The sequence below is a fragment of the Streptopelia decaocto genome (genome assembly GCF_964273445.1).
Source record: "Streptopelia decaocto genome assembly, chromosome: 11".
Classification (NCBI taxonomy): Eukaryota; Metazoa; Chordata; class Aves; order Columbiformes; family Columbidae; genus Streptopelia; species Streptopelia decaocto.
Genome location: NC_138666.1, coordinates 13,144,407 through 13,163,058, shown reverse-complemented (window position 1 = coordinate 13,163,058; position 18,652 = coordinate 13,144,407). Strand labels below are relative to the sequence as shown.

Below are 18,652 nucleotides of genomic sequence, written 5' to 3'. Positions count from 1 at the left end.
CCCCCTCCCTCTCCAAAAGACGCCTCTCTCGAACAAGACCAGATTGAGAGCAATGGGCTGCCCTTCTATCCAGGATCCCCAGCACTGGGGCTGTCTCAGCAGTCACGTCTGCACATGGAGAGGCAGAGTGGCCAGAATTCCTGAACCCAGTGATGCCACTACTGGCAGAGGGGAGGTGGCAGGACATGAGGCCCTGAGACTTTTCAGTTTCCCTGTCTCCAAAAGAAACCTGAAGAGCTCGCCACACTCTGAGGCAGGGCAGGGTTTGACGCAGGCTGACAGCTCCAGGGTGCATCCTGTTAGCACACGGGGCTAATTTGGGGGCAGGAAGCTGGGGGCAGGAAGCTTGGGGCAGATGTGCTGGCTGCCTGTGTTGGCTGGGCAGAGGATCAGCGCGGTCAATGCGCCTGTATCGAAGGGTTTCACGGGGATGAGGTACCACCCCAAGGCACATGCAGTCCAGTGATGATGCACAGAGGAGTCAGAACTAAATTTAGCCTTGGTTGTGCGTGAGCGTGATGTTTTTATTGCTGCCCTTAAATAAAGACATTGTTTGGAGCATGTGGCTGCTGGCCCTGCCTTGCTAAGCCTAGGACCTTTGAAGGGCTGTTTCAGTCAAGCTGTTCAAACGGGGGAGAAACAAGGAGAATTAGCAGTTGGTGAGACATATCCCAAAGACCTATTTCAAAAAATGTCCATGAGCTATTTCTCTGAAACTAGCAGTGCACGCAAAGAAGTGAGAGGGTGACCTCAGTGGCCATGAGGCTATGCTTGTGCTGAGGCAGGGGTGTCTGCCAGGCAGAGCTGTTTCACAGCCATGGGACTGCTTGCTGTGGAGCCATGGCTGTAGGAAGTAGATTACCAGGCTGGCTCAGGCTTGAGGCAGCAGTCCTGGAGCACTGGCTGCCCGTGATGGGCCACATCCTGCACCCCATTGCCTGCTTTCTCTAGGGCATGCGCGATCTGCCCCAGTCTTGCATCCTCACGGCCACGCAAGGCCCACAGCTTGCTGGCTGCAAAACAATCAGGGCTAGAACAACAGCAGGGCAATCAGACCTTGGACACCTCAAAAGAGACCCCTCAAACCCTGCCCAGAGCCCCCAGATTGGTCCCAGGACAGGTCAGGTCCCCCAGAACCGCTGGGCTTCACGCAGAACAAGGGGAGGCTGCGACGTGGCTCTGCCCACGCACGAGTTCACAGCTTGCGCTGCAGGCAGCAACTGGCAGGAGCCAGCCGTGCCGCTCTACAGCGTAACACCATGCATCTTCTGGGAAGATGCAATCCTGCAGGGAACTCAGCATTCTCTTCCTGCAACACAGCCAGCAAGCCCGGGATGGAAGCATTGCCTCCATGCCCTGGCAGAGGGCAGAGATGTGCCGTGCCCTGTCTGCTCCCCCACCGCGGCACAAAGCATGTGCTGGGGCTGGCGAGCTGCCACCCCCACCCCCCCGGCTGCCTCCTGCACTCACAACACGGGGCTACCAGTAATTTTCCATCCTGGCTGCAGGCTCTGTCCTAACGAGATGTTCTGCTCCATCCCTCTAATAGGGCTGGGCACTGTTCAAGCTTCTCTGTTCATTCAGACCCTGAGTCCCCCCCTTCCACTGTCGTTGCTCAAGCCGCCCACCAGTTCTGCAGGATGGTTGCTCCTCCAAGCCCTGCTCCTCCCTGTGCTCACAGCCCCTCCGCTTCAGTGAAAAGGAAGGATTTTGTCCAAAGGCCAGAGGAAAAAAAAGGCTCAGTAACCCGCCAAGAAAAATTCCCACGGCTCAGCTGCACTCTTGGGCCAGGAACAAGACAGCTCAGGGGACTCTGCCATTCCCAAAGCTGCCTCTGCATGGGCACCTCTGCCTGGAATTGAAGGTCTGGGCTCTGTGCTACGAGGAGGAGCTGAGCATCCAAAAGTCTCCATCTCAAAGTCTCAGAACAACTCCCGGAGCACCAGAACCTGGATCAAAATACACAGAAAGTGTACAACCTCCACTCCCACTGCAGCATGTCCTGCCCAACACCCCTCAGAGTTGCACCAGGGATAAACAAAGAAAGGCACTCAAAGCAAAGGTACAAAATGAAGGATGCTTAATGTAGTGACAAGGTGTCTTAGAACCAACAAACATGCTTTGGATAAGAGCTGCCTCAAAACACACAGAAGCAGTGGGAGAGACAGACAGCTGCAGGAACAGGCCTGGCACATGAAGAGTTCTCCCACCACCAGCAGACACCTCTTCTGGAGGTGCTATTTCCCAGGACCTCATCTGCAGAGCCCACCTGCAGCCCTGCTGTGACCTACTGGGTTGCCAAAGCCTTTCTGTCCATAGGCCAACATCTTGCCCATCTCTCCTGAGCAGCCCCATCCATCCATCTATCTATCTATCCTTCCAGCCATTCATCCCTTCATCCACCCTTCCCTGCCTCCTCCCAGTCACACGAGCAGGCAGTGGCAGCACCCAGCCCCGCTGTGCCACTTCTGCGACAGCCCCTTTTCAGAGCCAAGCCAGGCTTTAAATAAATACCTGTCAGCAGAGCAGAGCCGAGCTGTTCAGGGAGTGACGGCATGTGTGCAGATGCTTTTAGCAAGTTGATAGGCGTGAGACAGAGCAGAGACAGCAGGGTCTCTCTCCTTGGAGGCCAGAGACTGGCACGTTCTCAAAGGCATCATTAATCAGCATTTTCAATTAAGCAGCACCCATTGCAATGTAGCAAAGTTGCCCCCTCTTACCTTCCCCTGGAGAGCTGGATAATGCCATTTCTGAGGGCTGGCTGCTCTGGTCAGGAGCTGCCACGGTAGTTTAAGAGAAGGGTGATGGATTGGGAAGACTGAATTGTTCTCAGTTTCCACAGTTCCTCCATTGCTACCAACTTCATTTGGGGACATGGGGGCCAGGCATGCATGGGCTGCACCTCTCTGCTGGCTGGTTATGTGCAGCTCGGCCAGGAGGTGGGGAGGGGTCCCACTGCTGCTTGGGTACCAGGGAGCCTCACAGGCACATACCAAGATTGTCTCATGGTGACACCAGGACATGCCAGCAGTTGAGGGCACTTGGGTCTCGAAACACAGACCACTCCCCTGGGGCTGGCAGGGCAGATTTCTTAAAGCAGATTATATTGGGCTTCTAACACCTGAGACAGAGCCAGGCTTGGGCCTTGGCCCAGGTCGCTGACAGGGTGGCAGAGCCAAGGAGGGACAGCAAAGCCTTGGGCAAAACAAGCCAGGGAGCTAATTCCCTGTGCTTGGGTGGGGACGCTGGCAGAAGTGGAGCCAGCTGTGCCCCAAAGGCTGGGGGCTCTCTAGGGTCACAGTCAGGAAAAGAGAGGAGCTTGGAGCACAGCAACACATCTGGGGTTTTCCAGGCATCAGCTTCTCTGCTGAAATGCCTGGGTCAGGAGGGGGATGCAGCGGGGCAGAGCAGCACACATAGGAAGAGCTCCAGCACAGCCAGTAGTCTCCTAGGCAGGAGAAGGCACCTGGAGGGGTCCAAGCAGCCACCCGCAGCCCTTCCTCCTTGCTCAGCCCAAAAGCCTTCACAGGAGCAGTCAAACACCCAGCTCTGCCCCTGACCTTCTCCTTGGCCTGCAGCTCATCAATACCTCTAGCTCTGGGGAAGTCCATCGATCCTAATGATTTCATCCTGCTTCTCACTAATGCACTCTTGTTGTGCTGCATTTGAGCCATGGACCTGGCAGATGCTGGTAGAGAGGCAGAGGGCTGGCCAAAAGCACTACTCCAGTTGTTTCAGGACAGCTGGTTAACTCCCAACATCAGCCCTTTGCAACACAACCCTCTCCACCGCAGAGGCAGGTCCTCAGCCCTTCCTCCCATAGCTCAGTGCTCACTGCAGGGCCATAAACCTTCCTCTCCCAGCTCTCCAGATCCTTTGAAAGGCACATTCAGTATGTTTGAGTGTCTCAGCCAGGATTTGGAGCTTTTAACCAAACTCCACCAATGTATCCTTGTGATTTCTCATTGCCTCTTCACTCGGCAACTGCTTGCTCTGGAGAGCCTCCATCAAACTCCCTATACCTGTCTGGAGATGAGAACTTGAGGACACACTGACCCACCAATAACGGGAAGCAGGAGCCAACATTTCTAGAGTCCTTTTCTCAAGGCACACAATTTTTAGTGTGGAGGAAAGTACAGGCACTTGGGTAATGGTGGGGAGCTGAACATGCTCCCCAGCTCTGCGCACAGCTGCCTGCAGGTCCAGCCCCTCTGGCTGTCCAGCCTGCTGCCCCTCCTAGGCCCAAGCTGGAGGCACCAAATGTTAGCATGTTCCCGTTAGGAGCAGCCTGGACCTCACCTGGCACCAGGAGCACTGCTGGGGTGCATGTGTGGGAACACCAGCCCAGCCGTGGAGCACACACCTCCCTGCCCGCCCACCCTCTCCTCTTTTTCAGCAGTGTCTCCTACAGAAGAAGCACAAGACAAAACTAAAACAAAGTCACCAAAATGGCTTGGGGAGGGCTGGACACCAGGTGCTGTCCTGGCCTGTGCATCCTTCCAGTTCAAGGGCTTTAAATCCAAGCCTTGTGTCAAACAGCTCTGGAAGGAGTGGTTTCCACCAGTGGATGCCAAATACCTGTTCAAACCCACTTCTTTTCCATCCTCCACACCCTCCTGTGGCAGCGTACAGCACATCCCTAGGCTAAAATCCTTCATGTTGTTGCTGGTGGCTGCGTGACTACTCAACAGCTTACAGCTGGTCCTGGCAGAGCTTCTGGAGCCCCATCCCACATCGTGGCATGGACCAAACAAGGGGCTCTGGCCCAGCCTGGCACTGACCTTCACTGTGAACCCAGTCACACGCACCCCATCAATAAATAAATGCAAGATAACAAAATAAGCTGTCACAGCTAATTAACATGCTGGGCTTGATCAGCTTGTGGGCTTTCAGAATGGAGGTGAGGGGCCAGCTCCAGGCCAGAGAGGTTGGGGACAGGCAGGGTGAGGGGTTTAGTGGGTTGCAGCCACCTCTGTCTGCTGGTTTCCTTGGTCAAGAGGCAGGAGGCCGATGTGGCATCATCTCACTGGTGTGTGGACGCCCCAACCCCAGCCAGCAGAGAGGGACGGGCAGCTGTGGGGTAACCAGTACAGAGACACCCCATGCAGGGCTTTAGCCCCAAGGCAGACCCATTCATCAGGAGAGCAGCCAGCTACAACTGCCAAATCCAAACGGGTTCCACTTAAAGCCAGGAGGGATCTCAATGTCTGGTGTTGAGTGCCTCTCAATTAATTAGCATCCTGCTGATTCTACGATTGAGGCGATTGCTAAGGAGATTAAATCGGTCTCTGCCACGAAGCAGATGCTGTTCCCAAGGCCTGATTCACTGTGATTTTCCTTTCCCTGTGCCATCCTGTCCTGCTGACTCAGCTGAAGCCCCAAGGTGCTGGGTGCAGCCTGGCTAGCTGGGACTCAGGGGGTCCAGGGTGAGCGGGATCACTTTGCAGAGAAGCTCAGGAGTTCAATCCACTGCATGCCCAGGGCTGCACACGGAGGGTCTCACTTGGAGGATGCTGCTGTAAACCCAGAACAGTGCTCATCAGGGCAACAGCATGGCCATGATGAGGCCTGGCCATCCAGGGAGGCAAAGATCTGTTCACCCCATTCTGCCTGCATCAGCATGGGACAGACACAGCCAGGCAGCTACAGCTGCATTTGTGCACCTGAGAGCCCAAACTGAAAGGAAAAATCACAGCTCAGCCTCCAGGCAGGGCTTGGTAAATCCACTAGGACTGCAAATAAACGCTGCTGATTTGGTGCAAATTTGGAATAACTCTGCTGGCTTCACTGGAGCCAGCAGAGATTCACAGGCGCAGTACAACAGAGTACAGCCCTGCCCGGAAAACACAACCGCACCTGGCTCAGCTGAGCTCCGCTACACCAGCACTCCTTGGGTCTCCACCGGCGCAGGTGAGGGGGAACTCTTCTCTGAAAGCCTTTGCTAAGGGTGCGACTCCAACAGTTGTTCTGTTAATGATGACCCAGGCCTGTGCATGGCTCCCCCACAAGTCCACGAGCACTCTGCTCCCTGCATACCAAGCATTTGGTAGCTTCTTGGTCTGAAGTCAGGGAAAAATTTGCCTTTTATGTCCCGCAAAAACCTCCTGTTTGTGAGGGTTTGTCAAAATCCTCCTCATGCTTCTGCTTTACCTAGGGAGAACCCAGAGCCCACAAGGGACCAGCAGGACAGCAAGAGACAAGCTCAGCCTTGCAAGCCACACCAGCTGAGAGCACAGGTTGGGCTTTTGTGATCTCCATTTGCTTTTTGCCATGTATTTTAAATTGTAGCATCACAACAGAGATAGAACAGCACCCTCATGCCCTCAGGAGGCATCTCCTTACCACTGCCCATTTCTAGGCACACAGAAATCTGGAAGGGGACAAGACTGATACTGTCTTTATGGTTGCAGTTTCTCAAGCTCACCTGCAGGCAAACTGGGATTTCTTACAGTGAAGCTATTTTTCTCTGATACTACAGAATCCTAGCACAAAGAGAAGAGGGCTTCCAAGCTTTAAAGCAGTCTTCACCTTTGGGGTCCCCTCTCCATTTCTTAGGCTAATTGAAAGTAAAATGCTTTTAATGGGTAGTTGTCAAAGAGAACCTGGGGCAAAAGCAGTTTGCAATGCATTCAAGTGGCAGAACTCAAGCACAGCTCTGATATCACATCAGGCATTAAAGACACACTTAGGAGAAAATACCAGTATGAATGGGTTTGGTCCTGGAGTGCTGCTGTGCTCCTACACCCTCCAGCTGGAACTGGGGAGAAGCAGGCCCCACGGTTTGTGTTTCCAAGGGGGATGAGCTGATGAGCAGAGGAACTTCACCTTCCTCCAGGGGATGCCAGCTCCTTCCTCCGTGACTCCTGACACAGCAGGATGCTGCAGCGGTGGCGCTGCCCAGGAACATGCACAGAGGCAGCCACATCCCTCACCTGCTCCATCACTATGACGTGCTGTTCCGCTGAGCAGCTGTGCCTGAAACTCTGCACCTAGACCTAGGCACAGCCAGACAGCACCCTGAGGAGGAGCACACCACAATCTGCAAACTTCGTCTCTGTCCCTACATGCGCCTGGCACCCCAAACCCTGCTCAGCCTGGGTGCTGCCCGTAGTTTGCTTGCAACCCAGCACCTAGAGGAAAAGCAGCTTCTGTCCTACAACACAAGAGATTTCTGCCTTGCCATAGGACTCGCTGGAAAACCTGAAGAAGGTACATTTCCCCCAAGGTTTGGGGGAGCATTGCGAAGAGCTGCAGCTATACGGCTTTACAGAGGCTAACGAAAGGCTAAAGACCACAGTGTGTCCTGCCAAGGCAGATAGAAGGGATACTAAGGCCACTGGCACTGCCTGGCAACCTGCCATGAAAAATAACTCTTCAAAAATAGAAGCATGCTAATCTCAGGAACCTGCTGGTATTGTCAATGACATTAATGAAGTGTTTCGAAAACCAGAACAAATGCCTTGGCTTTTGGGGGCTGTGCTGCCCCCTGTAATTTTCCACAACAGCCGAGGAGTGGCCCAGCAGCAGCAGCGCTGCTCTGCGCTGCGCAGCTCTCCCGCACACAGCCCCGGGAGCAGCAGTGCGGGGCAGCTCTGCGGTGGGGCAGGCTCTGCTGGGCTCCTGCACACAGAACCCTGGACATAACCCAGGGAAGGAGAGGCTCCCAGGAGCAATTTCCTCTGTGAAGCAAAACCCATTAAGTGTACTCAATGGAAATCGAGTCGTGGGGAGGTGGAAGCACATTCTTCCTCTTCCCTCATTTTCAAGCCTTGTCTCAAGCCCCCTCTGGGTTCTTTTTCACTCCCTGAGGTCCCTCTCCAGCTCCTGCCTCCTTCTCCCCTCCTTCACCTCCCCACACAGCTCCAGCTCTCTTCACCCCAGTCTTCAGTCTCAGACAAACCATGTGATGATGCGCAGCCTGCAGGCGGTCCCGCATTTTATTTACTGAGATGTTACACTGTTTACCATGACAAATGGAGGCACTTTAGAACCCCTTCAAATGAGGGAATACCACAGTGAATGCTGACCTGCTTCCTCAGAGCCTCCAGGTACTCCTCCTCTCCCTCACTGCTCTGCTTCCCATCATGTCCTCCCACCTCCCGTCTCCTGCCCAAGCAGACCCAAAGGGACCACTGCAGCTGCCACCCCTGCCTCGCTCCATGCGGCTGGTGCCTTCCCAGGCACGCTGCTCCCACGGCCAGACGCTTCCACAGCCACCACGGGTGGCAACTTCTCTGAGGCTGCTTTTCTTGCTCCTTGGCAGCTAGGAGAGATCCCTCCAACAGGTGGTGGTGAGAAGAGGGTAGATGCAACTTTGCTTAGAATCATAGAATATTTTGAGTTCGAAAGGATCTTCAAAGCTCATCCAGTCCAACCCCTGCCAGGAACAGGGACATCTTCACCAGCTCAGGTTGCTCAGAGCCCCATCCAGCCTGGCCTGGGATGTCTCCAGGGATGGGGCATCCACCACCTCTCTGGGAAACCTGGGACAGTGTTTCACCACCCTCAGGGTAAAAAATTTCTTCCTCACATCTGGCCTGAATCTCCCCTCCTTTAGTTTAAAACCATCACTGCTTGTTCTATCACAACAGGCCCTGCTAAAAAGTCTGTCCCCATCTTTCTTATCAGCTCTTTTTAAGTATGGAAAGGCCGCAACAAGGTCTCCCTGGAGCCTTCTCTTCTCCAAGGTGAACAACCCCAACTCTCTCAGCCTGTCCTCATAGGAGAGGTGTCCCAGCCCTTCTCTCTGTCTCTCATTGTCCCAACAAATTCATGAGGACATACTGTAGAAAAAGGAACAGCCACAGGCAGAGCACAGCTCTATCCAGTGCGGCCATTGCCCACAGGAAAGCAAACTTGTCCCTGGCAGAAGGGCTTTGAATTTCTAGCTGGTACACATTGAGCACTGGGCTCAGGCTGGCAGACAGAGAACAGACATGTGGATGACCTGCTGGTCTCTTCCCTCTCCGATCTCTGTGCATCACAGCCTTTAAACACACACACACACAATCCTAAGTCCTCTTCTCAGACTTTCCAGCTAAGGAGTAAGCAAGTAGCACTTTGTGAAGCAGAAGGCAGCAGAAGCCAGGGCGCTGACTCCTGCAGCCCACCCGTCCCCAGCCCACCGCAGGGCTGTAGGACCCCTTGGGGCACCGTCCGCTCCAGCACGAGCCAAGTCCTGCACCCCCACGGTCGTATCCAGCACAGCTCGCACCGACTGAAGTGGCACAGCCAAACGCCTGCCCATCTCCTCCTCTGCTACTCTTCCTTGGCAGCTTTCTCACCACTTCCCTCCTTACACAGCCATCAGTAATATTAATACTTCATTTTCATTGCCTCTGCCAACCATGACACCCACTCTTCTTGTATGCTCAAATCTAGGACAAGGTAGCACAACCTAAGCTCTGGTTTGAATCTCACCTGACTTGTGTTTTCTCCAGGCAGCTACACCGGAAGGTCACTTAGACACCCAGCTTCATCTCAGAGGCCAGACAGGGTTCGCACTACAACTTCAAACAGTTACGGTAGGACCTGCACAAAAACAATGCCTCAAACTCAGTGCCCCCTCTCCTGGCTGCTGACGAGCAGTGCACGCACAGGCCCTCCAGTGCTCACCAGTTCAAACTCCCCCAAAAATACTGGGAAAACCCAACGTGTGCAGTTCAGCCAGCAGCAAAGAGGTTACTGCAGACTCTGGCAGAAAAGGAGCAACATGGTGTCTCTAATCTCGCATAACACCAGCAGGGTATAAAGCTCCAGCTTCATTGACCCCAGTTAATTGCAGAAGTATCTTAGAGCTGAAGAGATGACATTGATTGGTGCACACGGGGTCAGAGGACACAATAAACTACATAAAAACTCAATATACTAATAACATGTATGTTCAGCTCCAGCCCAGCTGCAGTAGGTTGGCATCCTCTCCATAGAAATGAGTGCATGACATTAACAGGTTCACACCATCCTCAAGGTCCTGCTTACACCAGTGTCAGGCTTAATTTCAGAATCAAGGCCATCAGGCTGATCCCACACCCACATACCCCCAGACCTTGATGTAAGAAGCAGCTCCCAGCCAGCAATGTTGCAACAGAACATATAACTCAAGGCAAGTACTCAGATGGTCTTCACCCAGGAGACACATCCAAGGGAAGCCCAAACTGGCACAGCTTCTTTTAAAAGCAGCATCTGCCTGCCCCAGGCTTGATCACATTGCCTCATCAACACAAAACACAGAAAACCATGTTACACCACTAGAGTTCAGCTCCAAAAGCCAGTCTTGAAAAGCAAAACCACCAGACATAAATTGGAAGTGTGCATGACCTTCTCCATCACTCATGCGACGTGATGAAGCCAGGACAACCTGTTATCCTTACAACAGTTTCTGCACAAAGTCCCGCTGACAATTTGCTCAGCATTTTGCACTCAGACTGCCGTCAGCTCTATAAAAGTTCTTCTGAGCAGGTAAGATCAGGAAAACAGAGGAGAAACATGGGCTTAGCACTGTATGCTTGGCCACCTTCTGCAGGGCCAGGTGGCTTTTTAGGTAGAGGAGGACAGAGAATGAGAAAAGCACTTATTCTTGTGAGCTCTCAAATAAGTGGCAGTCTTGAAGAAGCTTAGCAGTAAGGGCTTAACGGGACTGATGAAGGAAACCAGAGGGACTTCAGAAAGGAGAAGCTGTTACCTCTGACAATCACTTCTCAAGTAGGCACCTGAGTTCTGGCGGATGCAGCAGAGCTGGGAAAATCTGGCTGGCATATTTGCTGTAACAAAGGCGCTGCCTACAATCCAGAGGACAAAACCTACTCTCAATAAGGCAGTGTTACCTTTGTTTGCCAGAAAGAAACTGAGACAAGGAACAGCTTTGAGTTGCCTCCTGCCAGGCAGAGGCAGCGCTGTATGAATAGCTGTTTTTTTAAATAAAACCACAAACTCCTGAGCCATATGCTGTGCTACCAGACAACGTGTTTTATAAAAAGCACATGTGGGGACAGAAGCAGCTCTATGTGAAGAAAGCATTCACACTGTGCCTGTACTGAATTACATCACATCTCTCTTAAGCAACTCATTAAATTAAAATTTTGAATGCAGCTCTTGTAATAGCTGGTCACCAAAAATGGGTAGGAAATCACTGATCAAGATCAGGAAGCCTTGTGCTTCTACCTCAGTTAGGTGTCACTGTTTCTGTCATAAAAATAATATGTGGTGTTACGGCATGTCAGTTCTCAAAACATTTCCTCCTGCTGCTCCTCCTGGTTGCTCTCGGTCCAGGTGACACCACCTATTGCTTCCAGACTGGCAGAAGCAATCAACCGCTTCATTCTGCTGACCAAAACCAAACCAATGCCAGAGGACAAACTAAGACATTGTTTAGCCCAAAGGAGTCCAAGGAAGAAACAAGAACGCTTTCTGAAAGGGTAATTTAGATAGGTGAGGAAGTGTGTGTGCGCTGGTTGCAAAGCTATTTATATTTAACTGGAGGTCAACCCTCCACAGCTGCCTTGTCTGCTTGAAAAAAAACAACATAGAGAACAAGAGGAGTGGAGAGTTTTCTGAGAACGTAAAATTTAGGTGAGAAAAATTTTCAGTTTCACTAACCATTCCAACAGGAACTCAGGGCTGGGAGGCTCAGCTGACCATGTCTTCTGCTGTGTCAGTGAATGCCCAGCTCCAGCTTTGTTCATCGCATATTGCAGCCAGGCGTGGGAACAGGCTGCCCAGGGAGGCTGCGGCTCTTCCACAGAGGCAGCTTCCGAAGGCCTGGCTGGACAAACATCATCCCGAGGTGCGTTAGATGGGGCTCATCATAGAATACCTCAAGCTGGAAGGAACCCATAAGGATCACTGAGTCCAACTCATCAATTTAGGGGAAGGACCAGGCCATGTCAGCTCACTTCTTTTCAAAAACCAGGCATTAAAATCCAAACAAATATTGTTATGTGGATGCATAACTAATCAGCATCTCAAATTCTGCCTATTTTTTTGTTTGATTGCAATAAAAACTATCGTGGCAATACTGTAAAATGTGTCTATGGACTGCTTGCTCATAAACATCAACAGTCCTCCAGTTTAAAAGCTGAGGGACATGGCAAGAAGTCTTCTCAGACCTCTCCTGTATAGTTCTGTAATGAGGATTTATTGTGCCATTCTGAAAATACACCAGCTCAAACTCCTCCAACTTACAGCTTGCTGCAGTGCAATCATAAAGGACAGTTTGTGTTCATGAAAAATACAGTGCATTCTTTCGTTGTATTTCTGGACAGAAAAAGGCATTCCAGCAGCAAGAAGAAAAAAAAAAAAAAAAAGAAAAAAGAAAAAAAAAAACAACAGAATTTCAAATCTACTAACCAAATATTGTAATTTAAGATTACAGGATCAGATTAAGACTCTTACTGGTGGTTATTTCTAAATACTTAGGGTTACTAAAAGCAGCATTGTCTACTTACAAAAAGCCAGTGACATTGAGGGCTACCTCAGGAATTGTTTTGTCTCCACTTTGAAAAGTAGCTACACAAAATGCTGGCAAATGAGCAACCGTCTGCTTGGATTTTGCACCCATCAATAGAGAAGAAAAATGTTCTTAAAAATGTAGGAAAATGAGTTTGGGTAGTCACCAAAACCAGTCCAGAAATTGATGAACTAGTGATTTTGATCATAAACCAACTAGATCTCAAAATCACCCTTTCAATTCAAAGATGCTTCTCATCACAGATGGACTTACACTTGCTTCCCTTGCAGCTGAAGCACTGAGCACACCTCTGACACGCGACACAAAGTCTGTGCCACAGCGCTCAGCAGCAGGGTACGAGCGCAGAGACAGCTGATTCCCACCAAGTCAAGGTAACACTGAACCACCTCCACCCGTGTTTCACAAAAATACAGTTTATAAAATCAATAGCTTATTGACTGCTCAGCAGTGTCTCTCCCATGACTTGAGCAAACAGCTACTGCCCACATGGGCTAAGTCAGACAGGAGCTACTTCTACACTCGCATGACTGCACGAGTGTAGCTCCCAACTGCTTTACCGGTAAGAGAAGAGGAGTGCTAGAAGCAGGACCGCATTGCTATCACAGCCACAGTCCTGTAGAGACCTGCACTTTCCCATCAAGGACTCACCTTTCTGCTGCAAGGCAATTAACAACAGACATTTTACATTACAAGTGTCCCCTTACAAAGTATTTATTCAACATAAAAATCCAGAAATAGACAAAAGCTTCATGAAAATGCACAGGCTATTATGTGCCATTAAGTGCAGCAGCATTTGATCTTGAACTTGAAAGACTTCGTTGGGCACGGCTTCCCATTAGTCTCCTGTGGCTGGCCTTGTGCAGCAGAGGCAGGGACACCAAGGTATTTGTGAAGCCAGCACGCTGTCGCCTCTCACCACCTCCACAGTGAAAGCTGTCTTTCCTCTGCCCAAGGAATGGCCACAAACTCTTTGTCCTTGAAATCTGCAGTTTGAAGTATCCAATATCCACATGCATCTGCAAGTCCATTAACAACTCCAAGATCTGGATCTTGTTGTCACCTCCTGGTGGTTCCCACAGAAGAGGAAACAGTGTCATTACTGTCTGGCTCCTCCACTTAGGTGCCCTGCAAGGTCCATCTTGTATAGATGCATGGAAGCGCTCATAAGATGTTTAATACCTGCTTACAAAGGACAACCATCCTGATGACTATGGGAACTATGTCCTACAGAGATAACCATGTTTTCTGTCTCCAATCCAATGGGACTTTGGATAATTTAGGTTTAAGGACATCCACATGGCATGATAACCACTGTGCTGTTTAGCAAGTTCCAACTCCAGTTACTCCTACTGGCAACAATGACATTTTCTAGGATCATTCTGATGGATTAGAAGGAAGGAAACTCAGTTCCTTTGCTCTGTCTCTTCTATTAATCACATTTAATAATCAGAAGAATTTCTTATGGGAAAGCAGATGGCTCAGAGGTTGACAATGGGGCAGAGTTTCCATTAAAGTTGCTGCTAGTCTGGACTAGGTCTTTGTTGCCTTCTGTTGCCCCCTCCATAAAACAAGCAGAGGAGCTTAACACACATCACAGAGATGTATCCATTACAAAAGCCACTCACATGAAATGAGAACATTCTCCATCTCACACAGCATCAAGCCCACATGGGCTGAAAGGCAGAGAAAGGATGAGGTGGCATGTGATATCTGCACAGCCACTTCACTTGCTACATGGGCTAGAAGAGGTACTTTTCTACAGCTCACTAACAATGTGTACGAAAGTCAGCAAATAAAAACATTCCTCCCCCACATCAATGTATAAGAAATATGAAAAATTCAATGCTGTTTGTACCACATTTTTTTTTCCACATCATTGGGGCTCTCCAAAAAACATGGAAACTGGAAACAGGTGTGCTCAGGAGCTTAGAATGGGAAGGGCAAGATGAAATACAAAGAATTTCACTTTTTTCCCAAACAGATCCAGTATTTTAAATATCAATTTGGAAGATAATCATAAATATTAATTACTCTTTTAGAAAACTCTCTTTTACCCTTTCAGCCACCTAGCAATCACTTTAACTGTAAATCCTCAGGAGCGGTATGAGTAAGCTGTAAAGCTATCCAGTGATGCGATGCCATCTATTTTTTATACCCTTGCTGGCTGCCTTTAAAATTTTCTCAAGTCTAATCCAAAGCTGCTATAGAAAAGAATTCCCATTAACAAACGTGGAGCCTGTCCTTCCCGAAAGCCGATTCATCTTTCTCTTCTGTGACAGACGGATTGTAAATCTCTCGGTGTCCCCCACTGTAGCTGCACGTTCTTCAGGCTTTTAACCATCCACCTCTGTGAACTTTCTTTTCCCATAATTCTGGACCAGACTGGAAGCTGTGATTTGAGAAGCCTGTCCCTTTTCCCAGCACTGGAAGTCATTCAGCCCTTTCTGGCCAGCTTGAAACAAGGCTCGCTCCAGTTCATCCAGTCGAGCCACGAGCACTGATGTATCTTCATTGTAGGCATTCTGAGAGGAGTCCATGATATGACGAAAACGGCTAATAAATGTCTAAAGAAGATAAGCAGAATTACTGACAGGTAACACAGAGGTTTATTCAGCTCAAATGCCAGAGGCCTGAGCTTTCAAGATTAAAAATCTAAAGGTGTAGGCTCTGGCTCACAACTAGCCAAGGGTCTGCACACAGAGCAGCACCTCTTAACCTCGGATACAGAGACAAACCATTTCCCGCCTGAGCAGGGAGAGCGAGCGCATGATACACTTACTGGATGGGCAGCAAGCACACAATTACATTTTGGCTGCTTCCTAATGACAGGCTTGAGCAGACCGCAGGGTATTACACACTGGCGACCTATTCCACCTCACTTTGCAAGCAATCATTGCTTTAGAGCTGGTGGAATGAATCTCATGCCCCAGCAGCTGCTGCAGGAACACACAAGCTGCGAGTTAAGCCAAACCACACCTGGAACCCATTCACTGTGCTGAAAAAACACTTAACCATGAAAAAAAGTAAAAAAACCCAAATCTACAACTAATAAAGAACACTGTAAAAAGATAAGCAACTAGACATATTTAAGGATTTTTTATTTCTCTCATCTTTGCTTTTGGGAATTAAAAAAAAAAGTCAAAACTCTGAAAACTGTGCTTTGTTATTTCAGAAGGAGATTTTAGAATAATCAGAACTGTAGTATTTCAGAGATTTAGTTCTGGAATACATTATAAATTAATCACTCTCTTTTTGGCTTTGGCAAATAGTTATACTTCATATTTATAACTCCTGAATATTTGGGAGAGGGGTTTTTTTGTGTGCACAAATCACTTCTTGTTTGCTTTTAATGAAGTATACCTTGCATGCTTTGATTTTTCTGACAAGTGATGTGTGCTAATGCAGCTTTTTTCCCAAGATGTCCATTAGCAGAAAAAGAAAAGACAAGGAAAGGTGTGGTCACCTCCTCAATGCAGAAAGCAAGCTTTCAGTGAACATCTCCAAGAAAGCAGCAGTGCTTTAAAGCCTCTCTGCATCAGCCTTCATTTAAAGAATAGAGGAAAACAAACAAAAAAGCCAATAGCAATCGTGCCAGACGATTTAGAGAGCTGGGTGAAGAAATCTCAGAGCTGTCAGTGGTTATCTTTAAAAGCTCAAGGAGCACAGAAGTCCGGAAACTGGCAAAGATGGGATCTGTCTTTTAAAAGAGAAAGAGATGAAAATGGAGGAAGGAAGAGCCAGGGAATTAAAAATCCATCAATATCAATTCCTGCAAACATACTGGAACAAATAAACTATACATAAACCCCTGCAAGAAAATAGAAAGCAGAGTAAAAGCCACCATGGACTTGCCAAGAACAAACTCTGAGAGAGCAGCCTAGTTTTCTATGCTGGCAGGATGCCAGGCCATACAAAGGGAAGAAAAGCACCAGGCAGAGGGCATTCCCACAAGATTTAGCTAAACCACCCATAGCGGGCTGGTAAAGACAATTATCCATAGCTCCTGTCAGGAGAACATATTGAGTGGAGTTCAACAGGGGTCTACCTGGAAACGAGTACTGTTTAATATACTAATTAATAAGCTTACTAAAGGAACAGAAGATATATTTCTTAAATTAGCATGCAACATGCAGGAGAAGGAGAAGGGATGACCACAATCATGCTGGGGAGCAGCATGATCCTGACAAATTAGAAAGAGAGTGAAAACAACAGGATGAAATTCAGCTGGGACTCATGTAAGGTTTTATAATAAGGCAGAAATAGGGAAGCGTACAAACGCAGGGAGAGGAACAATTGTCTGCATATGCAGTCAGCACCATGTTACTGTGGACTGCAAACCAAACATGTATCAGTGTCACTCTGCCATGAAAACCAAGATGCTGCACCACGATGAGCAAAGAGCACCACGGCCTACATGATTACCTTGTGGTAATCTCTTTGTTTTCATTGGTGTATGTCCTGAGCAGGAGGCTGGTTGCAGTTCAGTGCACTGCACGTCACAGTGGATGCAGATCAACGGGAAGGATACCAGCAGCGCACAGCAAGGACAATCGGAGGTTAGAAAGCAGGACCCACAAAGAGATACCAAAGGAATTGGGACTGCTGCAGAAAGGAAGAGAATAAACTGTCCTCAGCGTTTACTTTGTATGAGACAAATGGAACTGAGCTTGCATTGCTAGGAAGGAGCTTTAGTTTAGACATTAGAGGAAACCACCTAAGATTAGGATGGTGAAGCACTGAAACAGATTGCCCAGAGCAGTGTGGAACCTCGTCATTACAGAGCTTTAAAAACAGGGTAGAAAAAATAGAAATAATAGCGGGTGAATTAATTCTGCCTGAAAGTACTGGCATGATTAAATAATCTTACATCTCCTCCAGCCCTTTTTTACAGAATTTTACGAAATACTGTATTTACTCTGTGGAAACTCCAAACTAAAATTACACTCCTGGATGCACACTTGAGGCTTCCACCACTAGACTGTGCAGCTGCCGAGAGGGTCATCCTACAGCTTGATCTAGAAATCCATATTCAATCCAGAAGCCACTTGGATTGAAACACAATGTTTTTCCTGAAGACTGCTGAGCAGCTAGGAAGAGTAAGATGGAAAAACATAAAACTAAATTTCAGGACTTAGTTCAGATACTTGCCTGCAGGAGAGTCTGAGCTATCTCAGGATTCTCTGGATTGTCAAAATTCAGGAGCTGGGAGCCAAATCCATAGTAGTACGGCCCCAATTTATGCAGATCAACCACAGTGGCATCAGCACTGAACACAGTCCTCCAGGCTTCCTTGTAAATCTTTGGCAGTTCCACAGAAATTATTCTTCTTTTGCTGTCATGCAAACCTTTAGCAAGCCACAGAGGTATTTCCAGCTTTGTTCCCTGCATGAACGAGAAAAAACAAAAAAGTTGTCCTTGTCGTGGGCAGCGAGCCCAGGGGCCCCGGAGCCCACGCGGGAACGGCGGCCACCGCCGGCACCTCCGCTCAGTGCATGGGCCCCCCGGGACACGTGGGGTGGGCGCCTACAACTCCCAGCGCCACCCGCGCCGCCGCCCCAGCTGGCCGGCCCGCCCGCCCCGCGCGGTGGCTGCTGGGAGTTGTAGTTCTTTCCCCACCCCTGCCGGTTACCTCCAGGATGGAGTCGCCGCTGCCGGCCCCCTGGCCCAGCGCGAAGGCCAGGCGCGGCAGGGAGCTCTCGGCGCGGCCCGGCAGCTTCTCCTGCGACATCAGGATGTCGTCCAGCGACAGGAAGTTCTCCTCCAGGCCCAGCCCGGGGCCCACGGGGAAATACGCCTCGGACATGGCCGGACGAGCGGTCGCAGCAGCGGCCCCAACGCCTCAGAGCTCCCGCAGAGGCTCCCGCGCAGCCAAGCAAGCTCCGCCCGCCGCCGCCGCGCATGCGCCGTGGCACCGCCCGCCGGCCGGCGCTCCCTGTCCCGTTCCGCGGGTGGGGTGGGCGGGCGCGGGGAGGGAGGGGCGCTGCACCGGCACGGGCACCGGCACCGGCACCGGCACCGGCACAGCCACCGGCACAGCCACAGCCACCGGCACCGGCACCGGCACCGGCACCGGCACAGCCACCGGCACCGCCGGGGTGTCCCCGGGCTTGTCCTGGCGGTGCCGGCGTTGCCTCCGTTCCCCAGGCCGGCGGACACCTTTAATACGTTCATCTGAACCCACCACTT

At 50.1% G+C, this 18,652-nt stretch overlaps 1 protein-coding gene across 1 annotated transcript; it reads right to left on the bottom strand.

The window, feature by feature from the left end:
- Positions 1-13,159: 13,159 nt before the first annotated feature.
- GINS3 (GINS complex subunit 3) lies at positions 13,160-18,342 on the bottom strand. The gene is made up of 3 exons (XM_082062689.1): positions 18,096-18,342; positions 17,615-17,848; positions 13,160-15,030 (listed from the first exon to the last, which is right to left on the bottom strand). Exons 1-3 carry the CDS (start codon positions 18,267-18,269, stop codon positions 14,800-14,802), a joined length of 639 nt encoding a protein of 212 aa, XP_081918815.1. The 5' UTR covers positions 18,270-18,342; the 3' UTR covers positions 13,160-14,799.
- Between the last annotated feature and the right edge of the window lie 310 nt (positions 18,343-18,652).

What these genes read in the sequence shown, in the direction of transcription:
- GINS3 (XM_082062689.1), bottom strand. Translation starts at nt 18,269, where the DNA reads ATGTCCGAGGCGTATTTCCCCGTGGGCCCCGGGCTGGGCCTGGAGGAG. An exon ending in GCGGCGACTCCATCCTGGAG is followed by an intron (nt 17,849 to 18,095) that starts GTAACCGGCAGG and finishes TCGTTCATGCAG; the next exon opens with GGAACAAAGCTGGAAATACC. An exon ending in TAGCTCAGACTCTCCTGCAG is followed by an intron (nt 15,031 to 17,614) that starts GCAAGTATCTGA and finishes TATCTTCTTTAG; the next exon opens with ACATTTATTAGCCGTTTTCG.